This window comes from Rattus norvegicus, chromosome 13 (assembly GCF_021556685.1).
Source record: "Rattus norvegicus strain SHRSP/BbbUtx chromosome 13, alternate assembly SHRSP_T2T, whole genome shotgun sequence".
NCBI lineage: Eukaryota > Metazoa > Chordata > Mammalia > Rodentia > Muridae > Rattus > Rattus norvegicus.
Window position 1 is genome coordinate 48462530 of NC_141546.1, and position 27545 is coordinate 48490074.

The 27545-nt window shown below is 43.8% G+C and overlaps 1 protein-coding gene, 1 long non-coding RNA gene and 1 pseudogene across 13 annotated transcripts in view; 1 reads left to right on the top strand and 2 right to left on the bottom strand.

Annotated features, from left to right (window-relative positions):
- Positions 1-4923: 4923 nt before the first annotated feature.
- Lnc134 (long non-coding RNA 134) lies at positions 4924-9845 on the bottom strand. 2 transcript variants are annotated; one of them, NR_126577.1, is made up of 3 exons: positions 9712-9845; positions 8507-8682; positions 4924-5581 (listed from the first exon to the last, which is right to left on the bottom strand). It is a non-coding gene; the product is annotated as a long non-coding RNA 134 (long non-coding RNA). The 2 variants fall into 2 exon arrangements; NR_126578.1 differs by lacking the exon at positions 8507-8682.
- Positions 9846-9893: 48 nt separating this feature from the next.
- The window catches only part of Klhl12 (kelch-like family member 12), a 33772-nt gene continuing 16120 nt past the window's right edge, over positions 9894-27545 (top strand). Inside the window, 6 exon segments of one of the 11 annotated variants that reach the window (NM_153730.3) lie at positions 9906-10042; positions 11547-11733; positions 13192-13431; positions 17627-17780; positions 20501-20718; positions 25138-25287. In NM_153730.3, the coding sequence (NP_714952.1) occupies positions 13237-13431; positions 17627-17780; positions 20501-20718; positions 25138-25287 (717 nt within the window). In that variant the 5' untranslated portion in view covers positions 9906-10042; positions 11547-11733; positions 13192-13236. 11 annotated transcript variants of the gene reach the window in all.
- Ndufv3-ps1 (NADH:ubiquinone oxidoreductase subunit V3, pseudogene 1) lies at positions 26217-26650 on the bottom strand (annotated as a pseudogene).

Sequence of the window (27545 nt, forward strand, 5' to 3'; positions counted from 1 at the left end):
AGAGCAGTCAGCACTCCTACCCATTGAGCCATCTCTCCACCCCACAAAACCATCCTTATCCAAAATATTTACAGTAATTTTTACCAAAAATTGCAGGTTCATATTTTACACCCTTTTAAATATTTTTGCCTATTTATCATTCTTCTATTTTATTATTTTAAACAAGATTTGAATTTAGATTTTATACATGAATGTTGTAGCAAACTAAAATTACTTTTTTTTTTTTTTTTTGGTTCTTTTTTTTCGGAGCTGGGGACCGAACCCAGGGCCTTGCGCTTCCTAGGTAAGCGCTCTACCACTGAGCTAAATCCCCAACCCCCTAAAATTACTTTTACACACACTTTTCCTCTCAACTTTGTTATTTGGCTGGTTTTTGGGGTTTAGTGACAGGGTTTCTCTGTGTAGCCCTGGCTGTTCTGGAACTCAGTCTTTAGATCAGGCTGGCCTCAAACTCCGAGAGATCCTCCTACTTCTGCTCTCTGAGTGCTGGTATTAAAAGTTTGTGTCACTACTGCCTGGCTGCTTGTTGAGACAAGGTCTCACTGTGTGGGAGACCACTGTCTGGTTGTCCTGTCACTTCAGTAACACTTTAAATGTGTCTCATCAGCTGGCCCAATATGACTACTTGCAACCCAGGAAGGGGTATATTGTTTTGGACTTCAATCTCAGTCTCATCCTGTGAAGGAGTGTCTGCCTCTCCAGAGGCAGCGAGACCTGGGGGAAGGGAACAGATAAGTGATACACACTAAAGTGTCATGTAACAGTCAGCTTTATTCAGACATCAGACAGTTTATAGTCTCAGGGTTAAGAGAGGTCACTCGAGTAACATTCCCATGAGTTTATGCTGTACACAATCACAAAGAGAAGCTGCATATGGCAAAGACATGTTTTTCCGCAGAGGCACACAACAGCTGAAGGGTCTGGTAGTAAGCAATGTATGGACCAGTTTTTTGCCTAGTTAGAAATGTCGATGGGGTTGGGGATTTAGCTCAGTGGTAGAGCGCTTGCCTAGTAAGCGCAAGGCCCTGGGTTCGGTCCCCAGCTCCGAAAAAAAAGAAAAGGGGAAAAAAAGAAAAAGGAAGAAAAAGAAGAAAAAGAAGAAAAAAGAAAAAAGAAAAAAAAAAAAGAAATGTCGACACACTTGTGCTGTTTATTGGCGCATGTCTCCTTTGAAGATGGCCTTGGGGCTGCTGCCAGAAGCTGGCATTTCTGGCTACGGTGGATACCCTCAGGGAGGGAGAGGAGTAAGTGTCATGCTGATAGAGTCTCAATCCAGGGAAAGAGGTGCATCAGAGAGATGCCCTGAATCATCGTGGAGAGGTGTCTCCACATATGGTGGGCACCCAGAAGGGTACAGGGAGGCTGTCTGACCCATGGGTGCAACTTTTGTTGAGTAGGCTCCAAGAGAGACAGTCTCCAGCAAATGGACAGACAGGGCAGGCCGCGCCAAGGTGACTTGGAGTACATGAGGAGAAGCAAGTGGCTAGTTAGCATAGGTGGAGGAAAGGAAGTCAGAGAGATGGACTCTAAAATTTTGAAGTCAAATATAGGGGTGGTAGGAGCCTGTCTAAGTAGGTGATCCACATCCAGGAGCACTACAATCTGCAGGGCTTCTGGAAACGAGGGGCAGGGCCCTTTGGAAGGAAGGGGCTCATTCTTCTCCTAGGTTTTAGCATCAAATATAAATGAGGGCACCGTAAAACCACTGAATTAGACCACCCCATGGGTAGAAAGGAAGGGGATGATGTTGTAATAATATAAATAAAATTTTAAAAAAAGTAAGGTTGCCATTTACCCCGCTAGGACCAGCACCACAGTGCCCCCAAGATATCTGCTAGATATCTTTTTTTTTTTCTTTTCTTTTTTTCAGAGCTGGGGACCGAACCCAGGGCCTTGCGCTTGCTAGGCAAGCGCTCTACCACTGAGCTAAATCCCCAACCCCTCTGCTAGATATCTTAAGTCTCAGTCAGCAAAGCCTCTCACCCGCCCTGCTCCATCCCATATCACACTGCCAAAGGCCTCTCTCTGAGCCTGGCAGCAATCTCTCTACCTATCTAGTTCCCAAGGCAGGTTTCCATGCCAGAAACACACCTCTCAACTCTGTGGCGGCCCAGACCAGCTGCCCCACACTTTCTTACACTTAAATCACTACATGAAAGAACATACAACACAACCTTTGACCCAATTGATAAGATATAATTGCCCACTTAAACATACAAAGCCCAGTACCATTCATCCCTTAAGAACATTAATAACAACCTGTAAATACACAGAGCGGAATCTTAACCTCACCTGCCATATTGTCCTGCCACAGCTTCTCTTCCTCTCCCTCCTGTCTCTTCTCCTTTCTGTTCCAGTTTCCTCCTCTTCCTTCAAACTTTTCTCCCGCCCATCCTTTCTTCAAGTCCAATGACAGTCCTCCTTCTATCTTGAAAGAAGAGCAAAATGGAGGGAAAGGAAGGAGATTTTTAACAGCATGGTGGGGTCTTTGAGTTGATACAGACCATTTTGTCTGAGAACTAGGTGTCTTTGCCCAAGGAAGTTGACCTTTGAGGGAGAATTAAGGGTGATTACTTTTAAACGGAAACCTACGTTAGGCCTCAGTTTACCTAATAACAATCCTTGTGTTTACCCAGCCACAACCCTCCTGTTTAGGACATTGTCAGGAGCACTGCCATTTTGGGGGACAACTTTAGACCTAACATTTAGTTCTCTCTGCCCACCATGTGGCTATCAGGGATCAAACAGAGCTTGTCAGGCTTGCTGGTCTTACACACTAAGCCATCTCATAGGCCCTAATTTTTATTTGTGTGTGTGTGTGTGTGTGTGTGTGTGTGTGTGTGTGTGCAGCTGTTTGTGCATATGTGTGGATATACACATCATAGCAAGTTTATGAAGATTAGAGTGTTGTGGTCTTGGAATCATCCCACAAACCACTCCGACAACGACCTCAGGGATGCAGTCCCTACTCAGAATCTGAGCTGTGCCCCCCAGCTAGAATTCTATAGAGCTTTTAAGCCTGAAATCTACAAACATCTGTGCCAAGTTACTTCACCAATCAGGATCTGGGATAGGGGATTTCCTTATTAACATGTCTTTGTTGTACACTCATCCTGTTCTCACTGGTTGGGGTATTCAGCTGTGGCTGGTAACTTGCCTTGCCCAATCTTCATGTCGTGAGAGGCCAAACCTTGGGACTGGCCTTCATTTTAAAGAAAAAAAAAGTCTGAGAACTTGACCTGCAGTGGAATCCAAGCTGTACCCACGTACCAGGAAGGACTCCATGGCTTGTCCCAGGCCAGGCTAGCAACAATTAATCAAAGATTAGTCTGACTGTTTCAGATATACTTTCAGACCATTTGTTATTTTATATGGTCTTGCTGTAGAGCACCCACTTGCCACTTACAACATTCAGTTAGATACTCGCTAGGATAGACCCTCCCTCACTTCCATTTCCTATAAAACCCTGGGGCTGGGGATTTAGCTCAGTGGTAGAGCGCTTACCTAGGAAGCGCAAGGCCCTGGGTTCGGTCCCCAGCTCCGAAAAAAAGAACCAAAAAAAAAAAAAAAAAAAACCCTGTCCTGCTGAGGGTTCAAGGCTGCTCTGCCTTCCCTTCCTATCCAGCTGTGTCAGGGTTGGGTTGGAGGAGAGCCCAAGCTTGAGCTTATAATAGACCCTAATGTTGTAACATCAGAAACAGCTCCTAGTTGGTCTTTTAGTATTCACGAATGCTTCCTGCCATGACAGTCTTAACTTGCCAATCAGGATGGCAGTTACCCATGTACATGTCTTTCTGTCAAGTAGGATGTCAATTCCCAAGGAGGTCTTAGGAACTTAAAACGTTATTCAACCCCTACTCAAAATGGAAGTCTTATTCCAAATGGCTTCTTATATTGGTGCAGGTGTCTCTCTTATGTTGAGGTCTATCCCTATCTCTATGTTGAGAGGCAGGTTATCATACGCAGGTGCAGGAAGTGCCGATGGGTGGTTGGTTTGAGTCCAAGCTTACTGTGGCTAACTATACAAAGCAGAGGAATTGTATTCCTTGTATCTTGGTCATCTTGATGAACCCCTAGTGACAGTGACCACCGGACTTGGTTTATTGCTTTGTTCCTTGGCTACCTTGTCTTTGACCTAGAACTGACCCTGTTCTGTGCCTGTCCCTACAATGGTACAAGAGCAGACTGGAAAAAATAAACCTGCTTCAGCCTCAGAACTGGCTGGAGTCGTGTTCTAGTGTTGTCTAGTTGTTTTTCTCTCTTCACTCCCCACTCCCTCCCTGGAGACACTGATGGCTGACTGAGTTGGCTTGGTCACTAGGCCTTAACACAGAGGATAACTTGCAGGAGTCAGTTCTCTTTGTATCAGAGGGGTCTCCGGGATGGAACTCAGGTCATCAGGCTTGATGGTACTCTCCTTCACCTGCTGAGACTACACAGTTTTCTCTCTAGTCCTATACTAGTGGCTTCCCACTCAGGTGCCTTCAGGACACTTTTTTTTTTCCCTGAAGATGAGGGCCAGGATTGGAGCTCTAAATCCACAACATTCTGACTTACACTTCATCTAAGCTCTCAGGTCATCACTGGGTGTGGTAACACACATCTTTAATCCTAACATTTCAAAGGCTGAGGCAGGTAGATCTCTGAGTTTCAGGTTAGTCTGTTCTACAGAGTGAGTACCAAGTCAGCCATGCCTACATAGTGAGAACCTGTCTCAAACAAAAAAAAAAAAAAAATCTCATATCACTTAGAAATTTAAAAATTTCTTGTCTAATTATAGTATCTTTCTTTGTTTTTATAAGAACTTCTAACTGGTAGCAAGAAACTATGGCCTTCTTTCTCCAATTATGTATTTCTTATGCATTAACTTATGCCCTAAATTCCTATTTATTTGTACGTGAACGTTACCATGCAAGCAAATGCTCATCTTTAAAGATTTATTTATTTTAATTTATGTTTGTACACTGTAGCTGTCTTCAGATACACCAGAAGAGGGCATCAGATCTCATTATAGATGGTTCTGAGCCACCATGTGATTTCTGAGAATTGAACTCAGGACCTCTGGAAGGGCAGCCAATGTTTTTAACCTCTGAGCCACTACTCTAATCCTATGTATAATTCTTGCTGAGCCACCACTCCAACCTTATGCAATAATTCTTAATAAAGCCTGCTTCTACCTCCACATGACACGACACCAGTAATCTTCATTGGCATTAGACAGTGAGCTTAGAGCACTGTCCCAGGTTGATCTCTTGTGACTGTAAGTGCCCAGCAAATCAGGTCACTGGGTCATGAAGTTGGCCAGTGGAGGGCGCCATCATTCTCAAACACCTGCATCATTTCTGGAATTCTGTTTTTGTTTTGTTTTTTTTTCCTGACTGAAAATGCATGGCTGTGGGTATAGCTCAGTAGAGGAAACACAGGGTCCTGGATTTAATCCATTGCACTGGCATAAACTGATCCTGGTGGCACATGCTTGTAATTCCAGCACTTCGGAGGAGGTAAACGCAGAAAGATGAGAAGTTTAGGGTCATCCTCAGTTACATGGTGAATTCAAGACCAGCATATACTGTATAACACCCTAAAAAAGAAAAATGGAGAGTGTATTAGTTGCTTTTCTTCTTCCATTGCTGTGACAAAAATGCTTGACAAAAGCAACCTGTGTAAGGATCTGTTTTGGCTCCCAGTTTTAGGGCGCTCAGTCCTGGCAAGGGAAGCAGGAACTGGTCATGTTCAATCAGTATTAGGAAATAGAGATGGTGAGTTTCACCCGTGTTGTTGTAAAAATACAAAAAATTAAAAAGGTAGGTTTGTCTTTTACCTCACTAGGTTCAGCACCGCGGTGCCCTAAGATGTCTGCTGGGTATCTTGTCAGAAACACACCTCCCAACTCTGTGGCAGCCCACACCAGCTGCCGCACACTTTCTTACACTTAAATCTACACATGGAAGGACACACAAAACAATAACCTTTGGCCCAATTGATAAGATATAATTGCCCACCTAAACATACAGAGCCCAGTACCATCCATCCCTTAAGAACATTAATAACAACAACAACCTGTAAATACACAGCAGAATCTTTTTTTTTAAGATTTATTTATTTATTATATGTAAGTACACTGTAGCTGTCTTCAGACACAGCAGAAGAGGGCATCGGATCTCTTTACAGATGGTTGTGAGCCACCATATGGTTGCTGGGAATTGAACTCAGGACCTCTGGAAGAGCAGTCAGTGCTCTTAACCGCTGAGCCATAGCTCCAGCCCCACAGAGCAGAATCTTAATGTCACCTGCCACGGCTTCTCGCTCTCTCCCTCCTGTCTCCTCCTCCTTTCCGTTCCAGGCTCCTCCTCTTCCTTCAAACTTCTCTCCCACCCATCCTTCCTTTTCATCCAATGGCAGGCCTCCTTCTATCCCGTACCTGCCCTCACCTGAATTTTACAAAGTAAATGGGGAGAAGGTTCTGGTGTAGTCACCTGAGTCCAGAGTAGTGACTAGGCAGCTGTCCAGAGGCAGCAGAATTAGCATCAAAATACAGACAACTCCAGGGCAAACCACAACACACCTGCTCTCTCCTTTTTACTCCTTCCCAGATCCCAGCCTGTGGGATGCTGCATCCCACATTCAAGGTGGGTGCTCACACCTCAGTTAAACCTCTCCAGAAGCACACTCAGACCAGAGCATGCAGAGGTTTGTCTCCTAGGTGATTAAAAATTCCATCAAACTGACAAGCAAGATTGTTGGAGGCGACCTGTAGAGTTTTTCGTGGTGAAAATTTATAATGAGCTATGGTGCCCTCCTCTGGCCTGCAGTCATACATGCAGACAGAACACTGTATATATAATAAATAAATTTGTAAAAAACTATTACACAAAATTGGGAAATCAAGGAAAACTGAGAAACTAAGGAAAAGAGAAACTCCCAAGTGTGGAAGGGTTTCCAAGACACAGAAAAGCTGCCCAACTCAATCGTCCAGGGTTATGTTTTTGTTGTTGTTGTTGTTGTTGTTGTTGTTTGTTTTTTCTTATGACAATGGGAGAAATTGGACAAAAACTGAGGTAATTTCTATCCAGATTAGTTAGTTCAGACTGGAGATGGCTCAGCAGCTAAGTGCACTCATTCTTGCGGAGGACCCAGATTCAATTCTCATCAGACATATGGTAGCTCACAACCACCTGTAACTCCAGTTCCAGGGGCTCTGATGCTTTCTCCTGATATCCGGGGACCCCAGGTATGCACATGTACCTGGTGCTCAGGCAGATAAGCAAGCAAAACATTCATACATAAATCTTAGCTAATCCTCTGGCTATGATGGGCCAAGCCAGTAGAGGGCTCACATACTCTGTGCACATTACACAACCCAACCAGAGATGATTCTGTTTACTAGCTGTGCCCACTCTTTTTTTTTTTTTTTTTTTTTTTTCTTTTCTTTTTTTCAGAGCTGGGGACCGAACCCAGAGCCTTGTGCTTGCTAGGCAAGCGCTCTACCACTGAGCTAAATCCCCAACCCCCTGTGCCCACTTTTTTAGGGATGTTGAAGCCTCTCTCTCTTGACTTGTGCTGTTAGCTGCTGGTACCCATCTTAGGGTTTTATAGCTGCGAAGAGAAAGACACCACGACCATATCAACTCTTATAAAGGAAAACATTTAATTGGGGCTGGCTTACAGTTCAGAGGTTCGGTCCATTGTCATCATGGTGAGAAGCATGGCAGCATGCAGGCAGGCATGGGGCTGGAGGAGCTGAGGGTACTGCCTCTTGATCCACAGGCAGCGAGAGACTGTGGCCACAGGGGGTGCAGTGTGATCACAGGAAACCTCAAGGCCTGCCTCCACAGTGACACACTTCCCTTAACAAGGCCACACCTCCTAATAGTGCCATTCCCTATGGCTAAGCATGCAAACAGGAGTCTATGCGGACCATACCTATTTAAAAAAAACAAACCCACAGTATTCAACCTTCCGGGTGTCTTGCTGGCTGCTGATCAGTCTACGTTTTCTTTGTCCCACACATATACAAACAGTTCGTAGCTTCCTCGTTGCAGAGTTAGCTCTGTCATAGCCATCAGGGTGTAGCTGCACTCTCTCTTCTTTATCTCATATTGAGCTCCTTGTCTTTGGGGTAGTCTGAGTAGTCTCCTAGGTAGAACCTATTGTTCGCAGCCATCTTTACTTTCATTTTAGTCTATTACAATTAGCAACCTTAGAAATGAGAGTAAACGAGAGGGCAATAGTGTCTCATGTCTATCCCTCAAAGGCTTCGGGGGACTCAGTGGCTTCCCTTCACAGGCCCAGAGCCCTGTTCCCCTGGTTATGTTTAGCTTCCCTGCATCATCCCAACATAACTCTGCCAACATGATTCTCAATCTTAACACCAGCCTCTGTTTTCTATTGGAATCTGTGTGAACAATTTCCCTCAGAGAACAAGCTCCTGCATCCCATCAGAAGCATTGGTGACTAAAATGTCTATACATGGTTAAGACCCAAAGAAACACTTTACGACCTTCACCTGTCTTGGGCCTTTCACATGCCAGCTACATTTTCAGCTTTAATTGTTACTGTTTTCGGGACAGGGCCTCCCCTTGAACTTGCTGTTTCCTGCTTTAGTCTCCCAAGTGTGGGGTTACACTCTCAAAGAAATTCTTGAAGAAGTTGTGTTTTTCGGTTTATCGGGAAACCACTTGCCTAGATGAAAGAAAAAGGGCAAAGATGTCACTAGAGGAAATGCTTCTATGTAAAAGCAGAAGCAGCTAGAGAAGGCCAGGAGAGCCAGTAGATATGTTTTGTAATTTTAAGATTTTATGTGCACAAATGGTTTGCCTGTATGTATACATGTAGGTGCATGCTGCCCAAGAACGTTAGCTTCTGTTCTAGCTACCTTAAGTTAACTGGTCTAGAAGTTTTGGGTTCAGATTTGGTGAGGAGGCATTCCTGCCACGACAGTCTGATGACTAAACTCCAAAGACTAAACGAAATATATCTACATTGGTCGTTTTAACAAATATTTCCAGAGTGCCGTGAACAGATTCTTTCTATCAGTTCTGCAAACTATCCACCATATTTAAACGTCAGGAACAGTTTGGGATCAAGAAACTATGACACAAAGGAAACACTATGTAAAACTAAGAAGCTGCCCACTTGAGTACACTTTATGATCCTTTTTTTTTTTTTTTTGGTTCTTTTTTTCGGAGCTGGGGACCGAACCCAGGGCCTTGCGCTTCCTAGGCAAGCGCTCTACCGAGCTAAATCCCCAACCCCTTATGATCCTTAAGAACCAAATGCTGTACAAAGGAAAACTGGATAATCCAATTAGTCATTCATATATGCTGGAACAAGAAACATCTTTCCCTTCTCAGCCACAAGGCAGAAAGTCAAAATCAACGGAAAGCAAAAGTCCTAAAAACCTCAGCACTAATGAACGACCATGGTGAGTTAGGGCAGTGGAGATGGCCACGGCGTCTTCTTTGAGAAGGGCCTCTACGATTTCCCCAACTGTCGCCAATTTCTGGAAGCTCAGTCAATCCACAAGTGCCTTTTCCTTGGTTGGAGTGAAGGAAGCAATCGCCTCACGGTGACAAGCCCATTTAGGACCCCGTGATTATCCGGGATGGGAAGGTCCTTCCCAAGGTGAAGAGGAGCCTAATTCCTCACAAACCGACCTGCAGAACTTTGAAATCCCGAGGGTCTCCTGAGTGTAATGGGAACACAGCTTACCGCCTGCCATACTGCGTGGGGACTGCCAGCCTCGGCGCGCGGCACTCCCCACTCCACCCATCTAAACATTTTCTTCTCTCTTTTTCTGAGCTCTCAGGTACACAGGACTTCACGGCTCTGCCTCCTAACGTGACGTAACCCAGGAGAGACCCGCCCCACCCACAGAGTGACGTCATCACGCCGCGCGGTCGCCTAGCTCGGAGCCTAGAGTTTACCACGGAGACTGCTCCGCGGCGGCTGGTCCGGGCGGCTGCGGCGGCGGCGCTCTGGCTCCTCAGCCGCCTGCGAGCTCCGCGCCCAGCACCTCCGCTCGGGCGGCCCGGGAGCCCTGGTGAGTGGGCGCGGCCCTGACACGCGCCCTTTCCCTTCTGCCCTCAGCCGGGGACGCGGCCTTCCCCCAGCCCTGGTACCCCTTGGTCGGGAGGAGACGCGCTGGGGCGCTGCAGGCAGGCTTAGTGCTGCCTTCTCAGCTTCTCCTGCGCAGCTCCCGCCTGCCCCAGAGAAGGTTTAACCTGGAAGGAAAGAATTCAGCCGAGAAACAGTTAAGGGGACATTTATTTAGCAGAGCTACACACTCCAAAGATTGGAGTGGGCTTCCTCCGAAGGTAGGTAGGAGTAGCGCATTGGGGTTTTAAAGAAGTTTCTTAAAAGTATTAATGAGGTGCATGATATATTCATGCATGGAGGTAAGACAATCGCCTTTCTCTCCCAAATTATAATGGTCTTCGTGTCCCCTTGTAAGGCATTTTCCCCCAGCAGTCTTGAAAAAAGCAAAGTGCGGGGTGGGAGGTTTGGAAACTGCAACACATTGTAATGAAGCCTGTGCCTTTTAAGAATGCAGACTCTTTAACGCGGTTCTTGGCAATTTATAAAGTATCCTGTACCTTGGTTTCTGATACAGTGGAACATTCCAAATACCGCTTCACACATTCTGACCATGGGGAGACTTAGTGCAGTCCCTACTTAACCAGGAGACATAGCTACCAAGATACAGTTGTGATTTTTTTCCCCATGATTATCGCTTATCTAACTCTGCTTACCTAGGTTGTTCTAATACTCGATGGTCAGCTTTTCTTTCTTTTCTTTTTTCTTTTTCTTTTTTTCCACCTCTTCATTTTAGGCTTCTAGAATGATTCAGAATAGAACCCATCTATTCACACATTAGCTGTTCTAGAATGTGTCGTTTCTGAAAGGTGAATGTATGGTTAGGCTTTGTGCTGGGAGGAAGGTTGCTGCCCTGAGTTTACTGTCTTAATGTTCAGTCACAGACAGGCTGGGCCCTATGCTAAGACACCAGGAAATCTTCATAATCTTCAGACACTTACTGAGAATTCCGCAAATCCCCAGTTTCTTGCATCTCACAATTGAAATTATGTTGACTTAAGCAAACCTTTTAAAGACAAAAGTTTGCTTTGGTCAATCATCTCCTTTTTTTTTTTTTTTTTTTAAAGATTTATTTATTCTATAAGTACACTTGTAGTTGTTTTCAGACACACCAGAAGAGGGCATCAGATCTCATTACAGATGGTTGTGAGCCACCATGTGGTTGCTGGGATTTGAACTCAGGACCTCTGGAAGAGCAGTCAGTGCTCTTAACCACTGAGCCATCTCTCCAGCCCCACAGTCAGTGCACTTAACCACTGAGCCATCCCTCCAGCCCAATCCTCTCCTTTTTTGTTAAGTAGATGTTGCAGAGCTGTTGGAGGGAGTGTTGAGAGTGCTTTTGATGGAGCTACTAAACAAAAGATGACAACTTAGAACCTCAGTTTTACTCTTAAGAAATCAGGAATGTGGGCTTTGGGAGAACAGTTTCTTCTTTTCTTGGTTTATTTTAGAAAGTTTAACAACCTCAAATAAAAGGCTGTTTTCATAAGCACCTCCATTGCGTTCCGCCAGAAAATTCTCAGAGGAGGAACATCTTAGGGAGAATCTGAGGGAGGTGGATCTTGTGAGTTCAAGGCCAGCTCAGTCTACAGAATGAGTCCCAGGACAGCCAGGGCTGCAAGTCATGAGGAGCAAACAGTAAGTGTGCTTAAAGTTTGTCTACTCAGAAAAGTATTCCTCACGATGCCTTTCAAATACGTAATTATTCAGCTGAATGCACACAAGTGAACTTTGCAATTCTGGTTATTCTCTGACACCCAGAAGGAATTGGTTCCAGGAATCCATAGATACCAAAATCTGAGGGGTTGGGGATTTAGCTCAGTGGTAGAGCACTTGCCTAGCAACCACAAGGCCCTGGGTTCGGTTCCCAGCTCCGGAAAAAAAAGAAAAAAAAAAAAAATGAAAGAGCAAAAATCTGAGTGTGGTGGTCTTCTTTGGTTTAATTCGTTGTCGTTGTTGTTGTTTGACACCAGAGTGTCTTTATGGAGCCCAGGCTGGCCTGGAACATGTTATGTAGACCAAGGTGAGCTCCAGCTTGCAGCAATCTACCTCTTTCTCCTGAGTGTTTGGATTGCAGGGAACATACCACTGCACCTGGCTCTGAACTCATGTAGTTAGGTGCATGGTGTTTGCGTATACCTCATGCACACCCCATGTACCTCAAGACAAGTTCTGGATTACTTATGCCTAAAACAGTAAACTTATTGTACTATATTTGTGCTGGCTAGTTCTATGTCAGCATGACACAAGCTGTGGTCCTCTGAGAGGAGGGAGCCTTAATTAAGATGATGCCTACAGAAGATCAGGCTGCAAGCAGTCAAGCTGGTAGGGCATTTTTTGAATCAGTGATTGGCCGGGGAGGGCTTCTTTCACTTTGCCACTCCTGGGCTAGAGGCCTCTGTAAGAAAGTAGACTGAGCTGACTGATTGGTGGTGATGCAAACTTTAATCCCCACACTTGGAAGGCAGAGGAAATCAGATCTCTGAGTTCCAGGCCAGCCTGATCTACACATTGAGTTCCAGGATAGCCAGGGCTACACAAAGAAACCCTATCTAAAAAAAAAGAAAAAAAGTCAAAAAGCAAAGCAAAGGAAGTAGAAAGAAATAAAGGAAATTGAGCAAGTCATGAGGAGCACGTCAGTAAGCTGCACTGACACTGACCCTGCATCATCTCCTACCTCCTGGATATTAGTTCCCACCTCTGCACCTCTCACTGGACTGTGACTCAGGATATGTAAGCAAATAGACCCTTTCCTCCCAAGGTGCTTTTATCACAACAGTGCTAATGCTGAGGTAGTATTCTCTAGGGAAAATTATAAACGCCTGTATACATGTTCAAAATCAGTTCTTTAGTTCTTAATATTTTGTGCTTTGCTTGGTTGAATCCAAAGATATAGAACGTGGAATTTGGAGGAAGAATGAGGTAATGTTTACTGGAGTCGTTGTTGGCCAGATTGTGGTGGTGCCAGGGTCAAAAGTGCTCTCTCTATATTTGTGGAAGTTTGCGGTTAAGGAAGCCCTTTTAGTTCCTTAATTTGTAAAGCTAATTGTGTGTTTGGTTTCCCACTTCTTCATTGTGACCTTTTTTCCCTTGTAGCTGCACTGTCCAAGGGACTTCTTTGTTCTTTCTCCTTAGCGCTTGATGGGCGGCATTATGGCCCCTAAAGACATAATGACAAATACTCACGCCAAGTCCATCCTCAACTCAATGAACTCCCTCAGGAAGAGCAATACCCTCTGTGACGTGACCTTGAGAGTGGAGCAGAAAGACTTCCCTGCCCACCGGATTGTGCTGGCTGCCTGCAGCGATTATTTCTGTGCCATGTTCACTAGTGAGGTAAATGCGAGTCTTTGCTATGTAAGTCAAACTCACATTGTAACTTTGCAGTCCTCCTCTTTCAAGGGACAAAATAGCATGCGTTGGTGATCCAGCTATGACGTTGGTAGCCAAGTGGTCACCAGGGTTAATCTTGGGGTTCTGTCTGGGCAGCTCTTTCTTCACTGTCCTGTGTGTGTGAGGGGCTGCTCAATCAAAGGGGATGTTTCCAACACACCATTCTTTGGTCAAAAGTATAGGAGTGTCAGAACTTCCAGACGAGTGCTCAATAAATAAAATATAAATCTGAAACCAGATATAGTGGCTCACACTTAAGGTCCTGACAGCAGGAAGATGGCCATAAATTTGAGGCCATTCTGAGCTACAGAATAACACCCATATAAAAGCATTCAACAATGAAAAAAAATAGTCTGGTAAACCAGTGAACTTATGTAATGTGTTAGTTAATAGGTAGGTTCTGAGTAAGACATGTGTTGGCTTTCTGCTTTAAATCATCAATGATTGTAGAAAATGAGTATTTATGCTACTGGTGCAGATTTCAGGATGACTTCAGATGAGGGGAAGATGGGGTTTAATGAATGACTGTGCAGTATTGACTTAGCTTGATGTGGTAGACATGTCTGTAATGCCAGCAATTGGGGGGCAGAAACAGGATCAGGGGTTTCTCACCATGGGGCCGGCCTTGAACTCACGGTGAGACCATGTCTCCCGAAAACAAGGGCAGAGGATGCAGCTCAGCTGGTCTAATGCTTGCCCAATATACACAAAGCCACTAGGTTAAGACCATCCTTGCCTCTGTACAGAGTTTTAGGCTATTTGGGGCTATAGGAAACATTGTATCCAAAACCAAAATTACTTTTTAAAAAAAAGGGCCAGCAAGATGGTTCAGCAAGTAAAGATGCTTTCCATCAAACCTCATGGACCAGATAGGGGGAAGGAAGGAACCAACTTGGGGTGTGTGGAACCAACTTGGGGTGTGTGTGTGTGTGTGTGTGTGTGTGTGTGTGTGTGTGTAGACAGCAGAGCTGTCCTGGAACTCACCCTGTAGACCAGGCCAGCTTTGAACCCACAGATCCGACTGCCTCTCCCTCCCAGGTGCTGAGATTAAAGGGCTACACCACTACCTCCTGGCTTTAAAGCTTCTAAAAAGTAAAACTATTTAAACTAGTCTTTGTAAGTATTTTAGGTTTGAGGCATATGAATAAGTATTGGGTATTTAAACTTCGACATATATCTGAATTATTTCAGCATGCTGGCTTTTTGTTTGTTTGTAAGATTTAAAAAGAGTTCCGTGTATGTGCTGCATGGATTTTATGTCCATCGTATTCAAGGAGTTGCCCGTGGAGTCCATAGGGCACCAGATGCCCCAGAGCTAGAATTCCAATGGTTGTGAGTCACCTGACGTGGGTGTTACAAATGCTTGACCAGTCTCTCCAAGCCTGTGGTTTGCGTATATGTGCATCTGTTTTTTTTTTTTTTTTTTTTTTGGAGCTGGGGACCGAACCCAGGGCCTTGCGCTTCCTAGGTAAGCGCTCTACCACTGAGCTAAATCCCCAGCCCCTGTGCATCTGTTTTTGAGAAAGAATCTTAGCCTGAAATACTTCATCTCTCCGCCTCCAGTACAGAGACTATGGGTGTGAGCCATCGTGCCTGGCTTTGATAAGACTCTTTAAAAAGTATCTCTAAGCACCAGTGTTTTCTTTAGGTAGTGCCCATCACTGTGAGGCTGCAGAGGTGGCTCAGTGGTTAAGAGCACTGGCTGTTCTTCCAGAGGATCGGGGTTCCATTCCCAGCACCCACATTATGGTTCACAACTGTCTAACTTTAGTTCCAAGAGATCTGACACCCTCACACAGAGATACATGCAGACAAAACACCATTGCACATAAGGTAAAAATTTTAAAAAAAGTCCCTGTCAATGTACTGAAGAAGTAGTTGCTGGAGCCAGATAAGAGAGGGAGTGTCGTGATAATAACAGCTATATTTATGGGCCCAGTCACATTGCCATGTTGTCATTTACCCAAGGGGTAAATATGCCATTTCATTTTACAGATGAAAGGTCTCAACAAATGCCTTGCCAAGGTCACATTGCTTAGAGCACCACAGAGAGGTAGGCTCTGCCACTATAGCATATGACTGTAAAAAATAATCCTTAACTCCCATGTTCATCCATAAGGCTGGTACCACAGATCTCTAGCTTGTACTCTCCTTTATGATGTCTGCCCCAAAAACATAGCCATTTAGCTGGGTAGGGAGTGTTGACCAGTGCTGAGCATGAAGTGGACTAAGACTGCTGCTCACACAGTCCTGCTAAAGCAGCGTGTGTCCTGTCTGCTGTCAGGCTGTCTCCTGTCTTGGAGAAAGGCTGTCTACATTGTTTTTTCAACACTGGGGAATTTCTGGAATCTTGGAGGAAAAAAACTCATTTCTTCTCATACATGACTCTTCTTTCTTTCCTTCTTTCCTTCTTTCCTTTTCTAAACAGGGCTTTTCTGCGCCTGTTGTAGACCTCCCCCTGTAGACCAGGCTAGCCTTGACCTCAGAAATCCACCTGCCTCTGCCTCCGCCTCCAGAATGCTGGAATTAAAGGTGTGTGCCACCAATGCCTGGCTAGAGTGTGATATTTTTGTTGTTATTTTTGTTTTCGGAAACAGAGTTTCTCTGTATAACAGAGCCCTGGCTGTCCTGGACTCCCTTTGTAGGCCAGGCTGTCCTCAAGTTCTGTCTTTGTCCTGGTTTCCCCCAACCCCCAAACCCACCCCAGTGTGCAGGGATTAAAGGGGGATTGATTTTTTTTTAAAAAACGTTTTTTTTTTTTTGTTACCCTCTGGCTGATGGAGAAAGCAAGTATGACAAAGCCATTGGAAGTACATAAGAGTTGTAATAGGAGTTTGTGTGGATGAGCACATGTGGATGTGTGTGAGTGTGCTGACCCATGTGAGGGTGTGGTGAGCCCAGAGCTCGACATCACATGTCTTCCTTAACCGTTTCTCCTCCTCTCCACCTTACTTTTTGAGACAAGGTCTCTCACTGAACCCTGAGCTTGCAGGAGAGTCATGGGATCTACCTGTCTCTGCCCTAGGGCTGAGGTTTTGCTGTTGCATTTGCTTTTGATCTCATTTTTTGACGTTTGATGTCACTGCATAGCCTAGAGCAGCTCTGGATCACTGCAGTCCCCCTCCCCCATCTCAAACAGTGTTAGCTGAGGAGCCACTTGCAGTGATATCCACGTTCTCTTTCTATCCAGATGTAGTCTGAGGGTGGGCAGGGGAGAGGAATGTGGTCGTCCTGGAGGAGGTTGTAGCTGTAAATCTCAGAGTCCTATTTCCATGACATTTCATTGACTGTTTCTGTTTTAGCAAATGCCTGTAATGCCAGCCCTCAGAAGTCTGGGTGAGAGGATGGCTATAAATTCAAGGACAGCTTGGGCTACAACCTGGAAACCAGGTCAGCCACATAGCATAATCAGGTGTGTAGGAGAGGAAAGAAGAGAGAGAATGTTTTATCATAAAGGCACATGGGTACAGTGGTTCATGAAACTTTCGTATTTTGTTTTCTAAAATATCTGTGTTGGTTTTAATATGGAATCAGGTTAATTCTCTAGAAACTTTGCTATTCTCTTGTTCACTCCTAAGGATACAGCCAACTGCCCATACATGTCATACCTGCTAGATACAAATTAAATAACATTTATTATAATTTTAAGCTTTTTATAAAATTATTTTATGCTTATAAGTGTCTTGCCTACATGTATGACTGTTTCAAATGTGTGAGCCTGGTGTTTGTGGTGGTCAGAAAATGGCTTGACCCCTGGAACTGGTGTTATGATTGAGAGCTGCAATGGGTGCTGGGAATTGAACCTAGGTCCTCTGGAAGAGGAACTAGTACTCTTTTGTTTTTGTTTCTCTTTGTAACCCTGGCCATTCTGGAACTCATTCTGTAGACCAGGCTGGCCTCGAACTCAGAGATCCACTGTCTCTGCCTCCCAAACACTGAGAGTAAAGTGTGCACCACCGCTGCCCAGCCAGCAGCCAGGACTCTTAACCACTGAGCTAGCTCTCCAACCCCACGTTGTTGTTTTTGAAAGATGTGTATTTAATTAGTACCAGTATACCTTTAAGCTCTTAGACTTGGATTCTGTCTTTTACCTTGTGGAATCTAAAGTACCATCCTTTCCTACCTCATGAATTTTCAGCTTTCAGAGAAGGGGAAGCCATATGTTGACATTCAAGGTTTAACTGCTTCTACAATGGAAATCCTGTTGGACTTCGTGTATACAGAAACAGTACATGTGACAGTGGAGAATGTTCAAGAACTGCTCCCTGCAGCCTGTCTTCTCCAGTTGAAAGGTATAGACAATAAAAGGTGTCTTGTTCCTGACACAGTAGCCCTGGAAGTGTTTTTCATTGACATAAAATTAATCAAGAGACTTTCAGAGGTCAGTCTGGAAGCATGGCATTGGAATCTTTGAGCATGAAAGATCAGATATAGTTAAAAGCAATGCATAAGAATCTCTCCACATATGAGTATTTGGGTCTTGTAAAAGGAAACATTTAAACTTTTTCTGTTTTTGAAAATATGGAAGGTGGAAATAGGAAAATATGGAAATAGGTATGGTGGCTGACACCAATAATCGCAGCACTTAAGAAGCAGAGGATTGTATGAATTTGGAGCCGATTTAGTGTGTAAAATGAGACTACATCTTAAAATGAACCGATGGGGCTGAAGAGGTGGCTCAGGGCTTAAGAGCATGGACTGTTCTTCAGGAGGGTCTGTGTTTGAGTCCCAGCATCCACTGGTGGTTCACAATTATTTTCATTTCCAGGGAATTTAATGCCCTCTTCTGGGCATCATACAGATACACATGTTTGCAAAGCACCCATTCACATTAAGCAATTAAACTGAACCAAACAAAGCAGAATGGAAAATATAGGTATTTCCTTAATACATACATGTATATATGTGTGTATGCATACATGGTAAAAATTGTCAAGAAGCTGATAATATTCATTGTCTACATAGATACTGATTATTTACCTTGTCATTTGATGTCTTTGTTCATGGTGAGACTAAGGACTTTTTCTTATAAACCTTTTTGTATCTTTAAGTCTGAATCATGGAAAATATCTTTTAAATTTTCTTTTTACTTTTATTATTTATCTTTTTATGTGTATCTGTGTTATACTCAAATGGGTGACCTCTGATGACCACAAAGGTCAGAAGAGGGTATCGGATTCCCTCAAACTGGAGTTACAAGCAGTTGTGGACTGCATTCTGGGGGCTGGGAACTGGACCTAGATCTTCAAGAATAATAGTGTGTTTAACTGTTGAACCATCTCTCCAGTTCCCTGGTTTGTTTTTGAAACAGAATCTCACTATGTAACTGGTTATCTGGGAACTTGCCGCTCAGGTTGTCCTCTAACTCAAGGGTATCCACCTGCTTCTGTGTCTGAAATGCTGGAATTAAAGGCATGCACCTCTATGTGTGCCTTAAGATACCTATTGAAAATAAAATTTATGCTAGTCAGTGGTGGTACATGCTTTAATTCTAGAGTTCAGGAGGCAGAGACCGGTAGAGCTCTGTGAGTTGGATACCTGCCTCATCTTCAGAGCTAGTTCTAAGACAGCCAGGGCTTCACACAGAAACTCTCTCAGAAAAACAAAACAAACAAAAAAATAATAAAATAAAATTTACCTTCTACTTGAGAAGGAGAAACAGCATGGGCTATATAGGTAGACCTGTCTCAAAAAGAAGTAAATAAACTTTAAATTGATGTATAGGAGTTAAAATATAATTTTTCAGATGGTCTACACTGTATAGACAAGGCTGGCCCTAAATTGTATCCCAGTTGGTCCTAATTCTGTCTTCTTGCTTCAGCCTTCTGAGCACTAGGATTACAGTTGTCACCATGGTAACTAGCCATCTGTCCCTTCAACCTCCAACCATGTATCCACTTAATTGAAACATTCTTACTGCTGTTTGTTTTGTTTTAGATAAGTGTATCACTGTGTGGTCTAAACTGGCCTAGAATGTGTGATCCTTCGTAGCCTCCTGAATGCTGGGATTACAGGCACAGACGCCTATGTCCAGTCCTCATTCCCCACCTGTCATACAAGACTGAGGTGAAGTGGAGCGCGCTAAGTGCAGACTTAGAAAATTAAGTTAAGTTTATGCCAGGTGTTGTGGCACAGGCCTTTAATCCCAGCACTCCAGAGAGAGATTCAGAAAGATACTTGTGAGTTGAGACCATTCTCTTCTACACTGTGAGCTCTAGACTGGCTAGGGCTGCACAGTAAGACTCTGTCTCAAAAACCAAACCAAAAAAGAACTGAGTTCATGCACTGGACCGTCCCTTTTCCCAGTGTCAGGGATTGAAACCAAGGCCTTGCTTATGCCAAGATGCTAGACTGGCAATGCTGCTTCTCTGTCAAAGTACAACCCAAGCTTTTATTCTAAATTGACCAGAGGATTATAGGAGTGTTTTCTTTTACTGAAGGTTTAAAATAAGTTTGATATAGGGGCTAGAGAGATGGCTCTGTGTTCAAGGGTACTTGTCTTGCAGAGAACCTGGGTCAGGTTTCCAGCACTCACATAATGACTCACAACTGCCTTAAACTCCAGTGCCACGGGACAACTGTGACCTTCTCAGACACTGCATGCCATGGTGTATTTATATATGTGCAGACTTAATACTTACACACAAAATAAAAATAAGTAAATCTTAACAAAACAACTATTTAGAGTAGGAAATAAGAACATAGTAAATTAAGTTACTCTTTCAGATTGGTTCCAGAGGCTAAGAGTTTGCAGCAGTCTAATGGTTCCTGAAGCTAATTTGGACTTGCTACACTCATTTTAAAGATGAGGCAGAAGCAAGTTTAAAGGGCTTTTAAAGGTGACATAGTATAGCCACTGTTTAAATGCCTGGACCACACATTTTCTTGTGTTAAGGTGTAGAGCTAGGGTTCCCCGTAACATGTAGAGAAGACTTTAAGATCCAAGAACGGAAGGCTACTTTACACTTGGCCAAGTATCCTGAAGTCTGCTCACTGCCTGTGTTTGCCCTAGGTGTAAAACAAGCCTGCTGTGAGTTCTTAGAAAGTCAGTTGGATCCATCTAATTGCCTGGGTATCAGGGATTTTGCTGAAACTCACAATTGCGTTGACCTGATGCAAGCAGCTGAGGTTTTTAGCCAGAAGCATTTTCCTGAAGTGGTACAGCACGAAGAGTTCATTCTTCTGAGTCAAGGAGAGGTGGAGAAGCTAATCAAGTGCGATGAGATTCAGGTACAGATTTGGCTTGGTGTTACAGTTTTTTTTAATTACAGAGCAGATGTCCATAGTATGGTTTCATAATCAAATACCCCTACTGGTGCCAAAAGTCTTAATTTATTTGTGTATCTGTGGAGAAAAAAGACTGCCCTGGTCCTTCATCAAATATATTTATATATAATTAAATGCAGAAATTGGAAACAAGGTAAAATTTCTGTACAATACTATTACCCATTGGCTGTGTGGTAGTGTTCGTTGTGTGTAGGTTTATAAGTGGGAATGAGGAATCTAACAGAGGACTAGTAGATGTCTTTGAAGCCTGTACTTTAATCTCCAGGGTATTAGTCCTTTAGTCAGTAGCTTCTAGAAGAGACCCAAGTCCTGTGTGTATATTGATTGCTCTTGAGTTTTACTTCTATACTGAAATAAATACATTGCTGAGCATGTTTCTTAGTTTATATAACAGGCACGTTAGAAAATATTAGATTGGGTTAAATGCTTTGACATGCTGTAGGAGAGTTTGCTACCTAAAGAAATTGTGTGGCCATCCAGGTGTGCCATTGCGTATGTGTAATCCCAGTACTCAAGAGGCTGAGACAGGAGGATCACAAGCTTGCCTAGGCAACAGTGAGACTGTCTCTCTAAAAAACAAAGCACCCTAGGAGAAAAGAGATTCTGTGATACACTTTGTGTAAACCATATGGTCTCTTTTCTGATTGGCTACAAAACAGGTATGCGTGTTAGAAAATAAAAGGTGTTAAGTTTACTTTTATTAAATTTTAGCCAGTTTTTGCTGTACATTTTTCTTTAACAAACTGTCGTAAGACAAAACTGATAAGAGCAGTTGATAAATTGTTTTTACTTAGAGAGTAATGTTTCCCCAAGTTGACTTTATGCCAGCCTGGAGAGGCGCTGTTAGAGATGCTAATGTGTCAAAGACTGGTTGGTCTTGTACTCACCCCCACGGTGCAGGACCTTGTCTTCCTTTGCAGACTTTGTGGCCACAAAGTGTTTTCTTCACATGTAGGAGCCAGTGGTTAGCTAGAAAAATATGACGTTTTTTATACTTCGTATTATTTATTTATTAATCTATTTTTGCTTTTTTGAGGCAGGGGTTTTCTGTGTAGACCAGACTAGATTTGAACTTAGAAATCCACCTGTCGCTGTCTCCCAGGTACTAGGAATAAAGGTGTGTGCCACCACACCTGTCGTGACTCTTCTTGATTTGTCTGTGTATGAGAAAGCACAGTGATGATACTTAGTGCTACTGTTTATAGGAAAATAGTACTTAGCGTTTACAATTGGTTAATTTGTCAAAGGCATATCAAGTACTTACAGGGAAAAATCCCTATCCCTTGGTGCATCTACTCTCTTCTTTCCTCTTCCCACCTCCTCTTTTGATTCCTTTGTGTTTCTGTGTTAGAGTTTGGAATTGGTAAGTCTTGGGCATGGTAGGCAAGTGCTGTCACTGACCCAGCTCTAAGTATCTTCCTGTGGCATCCACCTAATCCCCACATCTGTCTGCAGTTATCAGACTGTGGCTCAGAGGTAAACCGTCATAGTATACTAAGTGCAGACTTAGAAAATTAAGTTAAGTTTATGCCAGGTGTTGTGGCACAGGCCTTTAATCCCAGTATAGTAGTATAGCACGATTCAGACCCAGGCAAGCAGCTAGATGTGATGCCGCACACCTGTCACTCCAGCCTAGAGGTGATGCCACACACCTGTCACTCCAGCGTATGGGAGGCAGAACTGTGACGTTCAAGCCATCCTAGACCACAGAAGAACAAAAGAAAGGGAAAAAAGGAAGTTTAAAAGCGGGTTTGCTAGCTTGTGCCTGTATTTCTATCATACAGGCAGGAGGATCAGTTTAAAACCTTCCTTTGCTACATTATTGAGTACCAGACTAGCTTGGGCTATATGAAACCCTTTCTCCAAGTAGCAACAGCAACAAGAAAAACAAACAAACACAAATCAGGCCTCCTATTCCCAAGGCCTTTCCCCCAAACATTAAGTTATGGGTGAGCTCACTGCCAGGTGACCAGTTTGCTTCTAAAGGCCCTCATTAGGAAATCAGCACAAAAATGTTCATTTTGGACCTGTTGTAGAATCTGGATAAAATAAGATGGACCAGAGAGTGCAAATAGCTGGCCATATTCAGAGGCCAAGACGAAAACAACGTGAGCATTTTTATGTAGTTTTCCTTCCTCGAATATCAAGACGGGCTTTTGTCCTTTTTTTTCTGGAATGACAACAAAAGGGTTTTTGTTTTTGTTTTGTTTTGTTTTTTTCCTTTCTGGAAACCAGCACAAAACTGGAACCAGATGTCTTGACTTCTAGTTGCTACGTGGTTCTTCCTCTTGTTAAATAAAACAGTTGGAGCAGGCATGGCGGTGCTGGTCTGTAACCCTATAGCTGACGGCAAAAGATGGTAGCAGGGTCAAAGGCTCAAGGCCTGCCTGTGCTCTGTGAGACACCAGACCCAGCACAGACCCGCAGCACTCAGCGGGAGGCAGTGTGTCGTCTCATTAAATCGCACACAGGACTGCCCCAAACATTAAGGGCAGTGTCTTGTCTGAACTTTGTGAAGAATATTTTCCCATTATGAATCATTGACATTCACAGGCACATTTAGCATTTTCTCTGAAATTTTAATTTGTTTGCTTTTAGATAAAAGAAAACAATATACATGCTTTTAAGCCTGGGTTTCTCTGTGTAGCCCTGGCCATCCTGGAACTCTGTAGACCACCCTGTCCTGGAACGACAGAGACGCCTCTGCAGCCCCAGGGCTGGGGCTAAAGGCATGTGCCACCCGCCTGGCTAGAGCAGTTTCTTAAGAATGAGTGTGGTGCATCCCCCCATCATCTGTCTGTGAGATGGATCACCTTGACCTCCCACACATTTCTCAGGACTGCCAACACCTGGCGTCTAGCCTGTTGTATAAAGAGGACTGCAACTGATCTTGCAGTGCTTGGCCCTTCTGAGTGTTAACCCACGGTTACCACGCAGTGTTTACAAACACCTCTTTATTCCTGTCCTATGGAGATGTTCAAATGATACCCAGTTGCTCTTACTATGACGCCCTCAGCAGCCTGGTGCTTACCTCCAACTGTCACCACTCACACTTCTTCCTACAAGGCTGGTTAGCTAAAATGTCCCTATGTGCCAGTTCTCTCTGCTCTAGGTCAGTTCAGACCTGTAGAAAATTCTTTCAAGATAGACTAAGTTTCCTTGCCTGGTCTGATAGCCACTAGGCATGTTGGGTAATTGGAATGTAGTTAGTACTGCTAAGAAGCCGAGCTCTGCTTATTTTCGTTAAATGCCACTGCAGTGACAGAGTACAGCTCTAGAGCTTCTGGTGTGCTCTTTTCTGTCTTGGTGTGTTCTTGGGGATTTGAGATAAGATCTTATTCTGGATCCCTGGCTGGCCCTGAACTCACTACCTAGGCAATCCTCCTGCTTTAACCTTCCAAGTGCTAGAATTTTCAGTATATGCTGCCACTTCTGACCCTTTGAGTTCATTCTTTTTATTCTTCAGGGTTTTTTGCTATTTGTCCATCAGATTTCGGCTTGCTACTAGACTTGATTTGTCATCGTCAGTGAAGTCAGTGCTTAGCACTTAGTAGAAGTTCAGTAAATTTATAAAATGAAGGAACATGCCCAAACATTTCTGCTTACCAAAGCACCACAGTTCTTGGGAAAAGGCGTGCAAGGTGTATTGGTTTGCTTTCATGCAGGCACTGCGGTTCAAAAGAAGCCTCAGATTACATATGCCCAGAGACTGCTGAGAGAGCATGGGTCCTGCACCCGTGACTGCCTTTGGAAAGCCCTATGTCTTACTGTGCCTGTTGCTTTCCTGGTGGAAAATAATACATATAATATAATATAATACATACTTTAGAGAGTGTTTCTTACTTTATCTGTTTATCATGTATAATTGAAGATCCTCAAAGATCTGAAACTATATGTCAAAACAGCACAGAATCTAACACATAGTAGTTGTTTAAATGCTGACTAACCATACTTTGAAAGCTGTAGTGTTATTTATGATGATAAAGTGAAGTTCTTGCTTCAGAGGCAACTATGAATAAAAATTATTTCAATTTTAATTAGGATAACGGATTTTCTCTCCCATGTTTACTAAAGTCGCAGGAATGACCAGACAAGAATTCAAGAGTAGATAGAGTTCTGAAAGGAAGGCCGACGTGTGGCTCATCTTTATTAAATGCTTTCCTAGTTCTTTTTAAATTGCTTATAATTCTCTTCCTGTATCTGGAAAGATTGTTTTCCCAGAACCTCCATGTTTCTGGAAGCTGGGAAGTAACAGTAATGGAGGGCAAGGAGCAAAAAGGAGAAAGTGAGCATGGCTGCTTTTTAGTGTGGGAAGCTTTTTCACTGGGAAAGTAAAAGTCTGTGATGTGGATTCTGTAATAGGTGGATTCTGAAGAGCCAGTCTTTGAGGCTGTCATCAACTGGGTGAAGCATGCCAAGAAGGAGCGAGAGGAGTCTTTGCCTGACCTCCTGCAGTATGTTCGGATGCCCCTGCTGACCCCTAGGTACATTACAGATGTGATTGATGCTGAGGTAAGTCACATCAGGCATGCCCTTGGTGTCCAGAGACTCCACTAACTCCACAGCCCAGTTACTCCAAACCAGCAGCTTTAATGTAGGCCAAGTCACCTGTCCCTTTCCACAGGAAGGCTGGAGCGGTAAACATTCTAGGCATAAGAAATATTTATTGCTTGGTAACTCAGGCCTCTGTCACAAATGAAAATCCATAATTTAACTTAATTTTCCTTTTTGTTTTATGTGCCTCTGAATGTTTTATAAAAACCGTGTACCAGTCTCTGTTAAACATAAATTGTTATAAATTGCTCTGAAAAAGATGAAACAAAAGTTGCTTTGTGTGGCAAACCCTCATGTTTTTACCTCTAGTAAGTCTGATTTACTCAGCTTAATGCAGTTGAGCTCTCTGCTGTTTTATAAAGATATTTCTCTAACTTAAGTTGCAACAATGTTTGTAATAGTGTGTGTGTGTGTGTGTGTGTGTGTGTGTGTGTGTGTACACTATAATTCACGCATGCGTGCACACATACACTGCCCTGCATGGACTGCTGTCCTACTTGGCTTTCTGTCTGCTGTGATAAACACCATGACCACAAGGCAGCATGGGGAGGGCAGGGTTCATTTCCTTGCATGTCCATAATCAAGGGACCCAAGGGCAGGGGTTCAGGTTCAGAACAGGAGCCTGCAGGCAGGAGCTAAAGCAGAGGTGGTGAAGGAACACTGCTTACTGACTGGCTTCCGTTGGCTTGCTTAGCTTGCTTTCTGACACACACCCAGTCCAGTGGAGGCGGTCCCTCCGCTGACAGGTGTCCTTTGGCAAGCGCTGATCTGTATCATATAGGTGAAGCCCAGTGGCTGAGTTACTTCTTGGCCAGGACCTGACTATTTTAAAAGTTAACCATAAAAATAGTTTCTTTTTTTCTTTTTTTTTTTTTTTTTTTTTTTTTTTTGTGCCTCTGACTTTTATTCTCACAGGCAAGAATTCAAGGGACCACACGGGGGTCTACCCTGAGTTGAGTTCAGTGCCGGGGCGACTCTCGTCCTGAAGACGGCTGTGGCAGCCTGAACTTGGAGAGGTCCAGGTTCAGGTCTAGGAAGGTGAATGCGTTGTACTCATGATGCTGCAGGTTCTTGTAGGTGGTGGTGTCACTCGACTCGGGAACCAGTGTGGGCTCTTTGAACACACTTTCCGTCTTGCTAGTTGGTCCTGCCGCCTTTTTATTATTCTCGGACTCTGTAGACAGGGGCACTGTAGAAGCCAGTTCTCCTCGGAACACCTTTGCCTCGAGAAGGGCAGCCTTCAGCGCCCGGATTCGTCCTCCCCGCAGCAGGAGAGAGACCGCCATGGTACAGATGCCCAGCGCCGAGGTCGCACCTAGGTCATAAAAATAGTTTCTTAGTTATTCACTTTACAAAATTTGCTTGGCCTGTTGTGGTGAGGCCTGTCATCTCGTGGTAGAGATAGGCGGGCGTATCAAGAGTTCAAGGCCACCCTAGATTGTATGAGACCCTGTCTCAAACAAGTAAACAAATATTGGAACACCCTCCCCCCCAATTAAAAAAAATTCAGGCTAATTAATGTCACATCTCAAACTCATTTTCCCCTTCTTTCTTTTTTTTTTTTTTTTTTTTTTTTTTGGTTCTTTTTTTTCGGAGCTGGGGACCGAACCCAGTCCCCTTCTTTCTTAAGCCTTCTATTGGTTAGTTTTCTTGTTGCTGTGATAAAATACCCCACAAAAGCAACTTAAGGAAGAAAGGGTTTATCTTGGTTCACAGTTGAAAGTTATAGTTCATCCTGAAGAAGTCATGGCAGAAAACCCATGAAGCTGTGGGTCATGTGTACCACAGTCAGGAGGCGGAGAGAAAAGCTGGTGCCCGCTGAGCTTTTCCCCTTGGTTAGGTGTGGGTCATCTTCCTAAGGAAAGTTTGATTTAGGGTTTCAGCCTCCAGATCCTAGCTCCAGATCTCTATACCAAAATATAATGTAAAGATTGACACAAAGGGCGTGAAGATGAGCTTCACTATCAGCAGACTGATTTGGGAAACACACCAACTGGTCTGTCTGTGAGGGGGGATTCTGAAAGGTTTAACTCAAGTGGTAAGGCCTGCCCTTAATGTAGGCCACACTATACCACTGGCTAGGGACCCACATGGTTGCCAGTATTCATATGCAGAAGCTTTTAGAGATGTGTGTACAGCAGTGGTTGCTACTGTTGTATATTTCCAATGCATACTAAAAACTTCTTGGAGTCAAACTACTAAAACTGTGAGTTGAA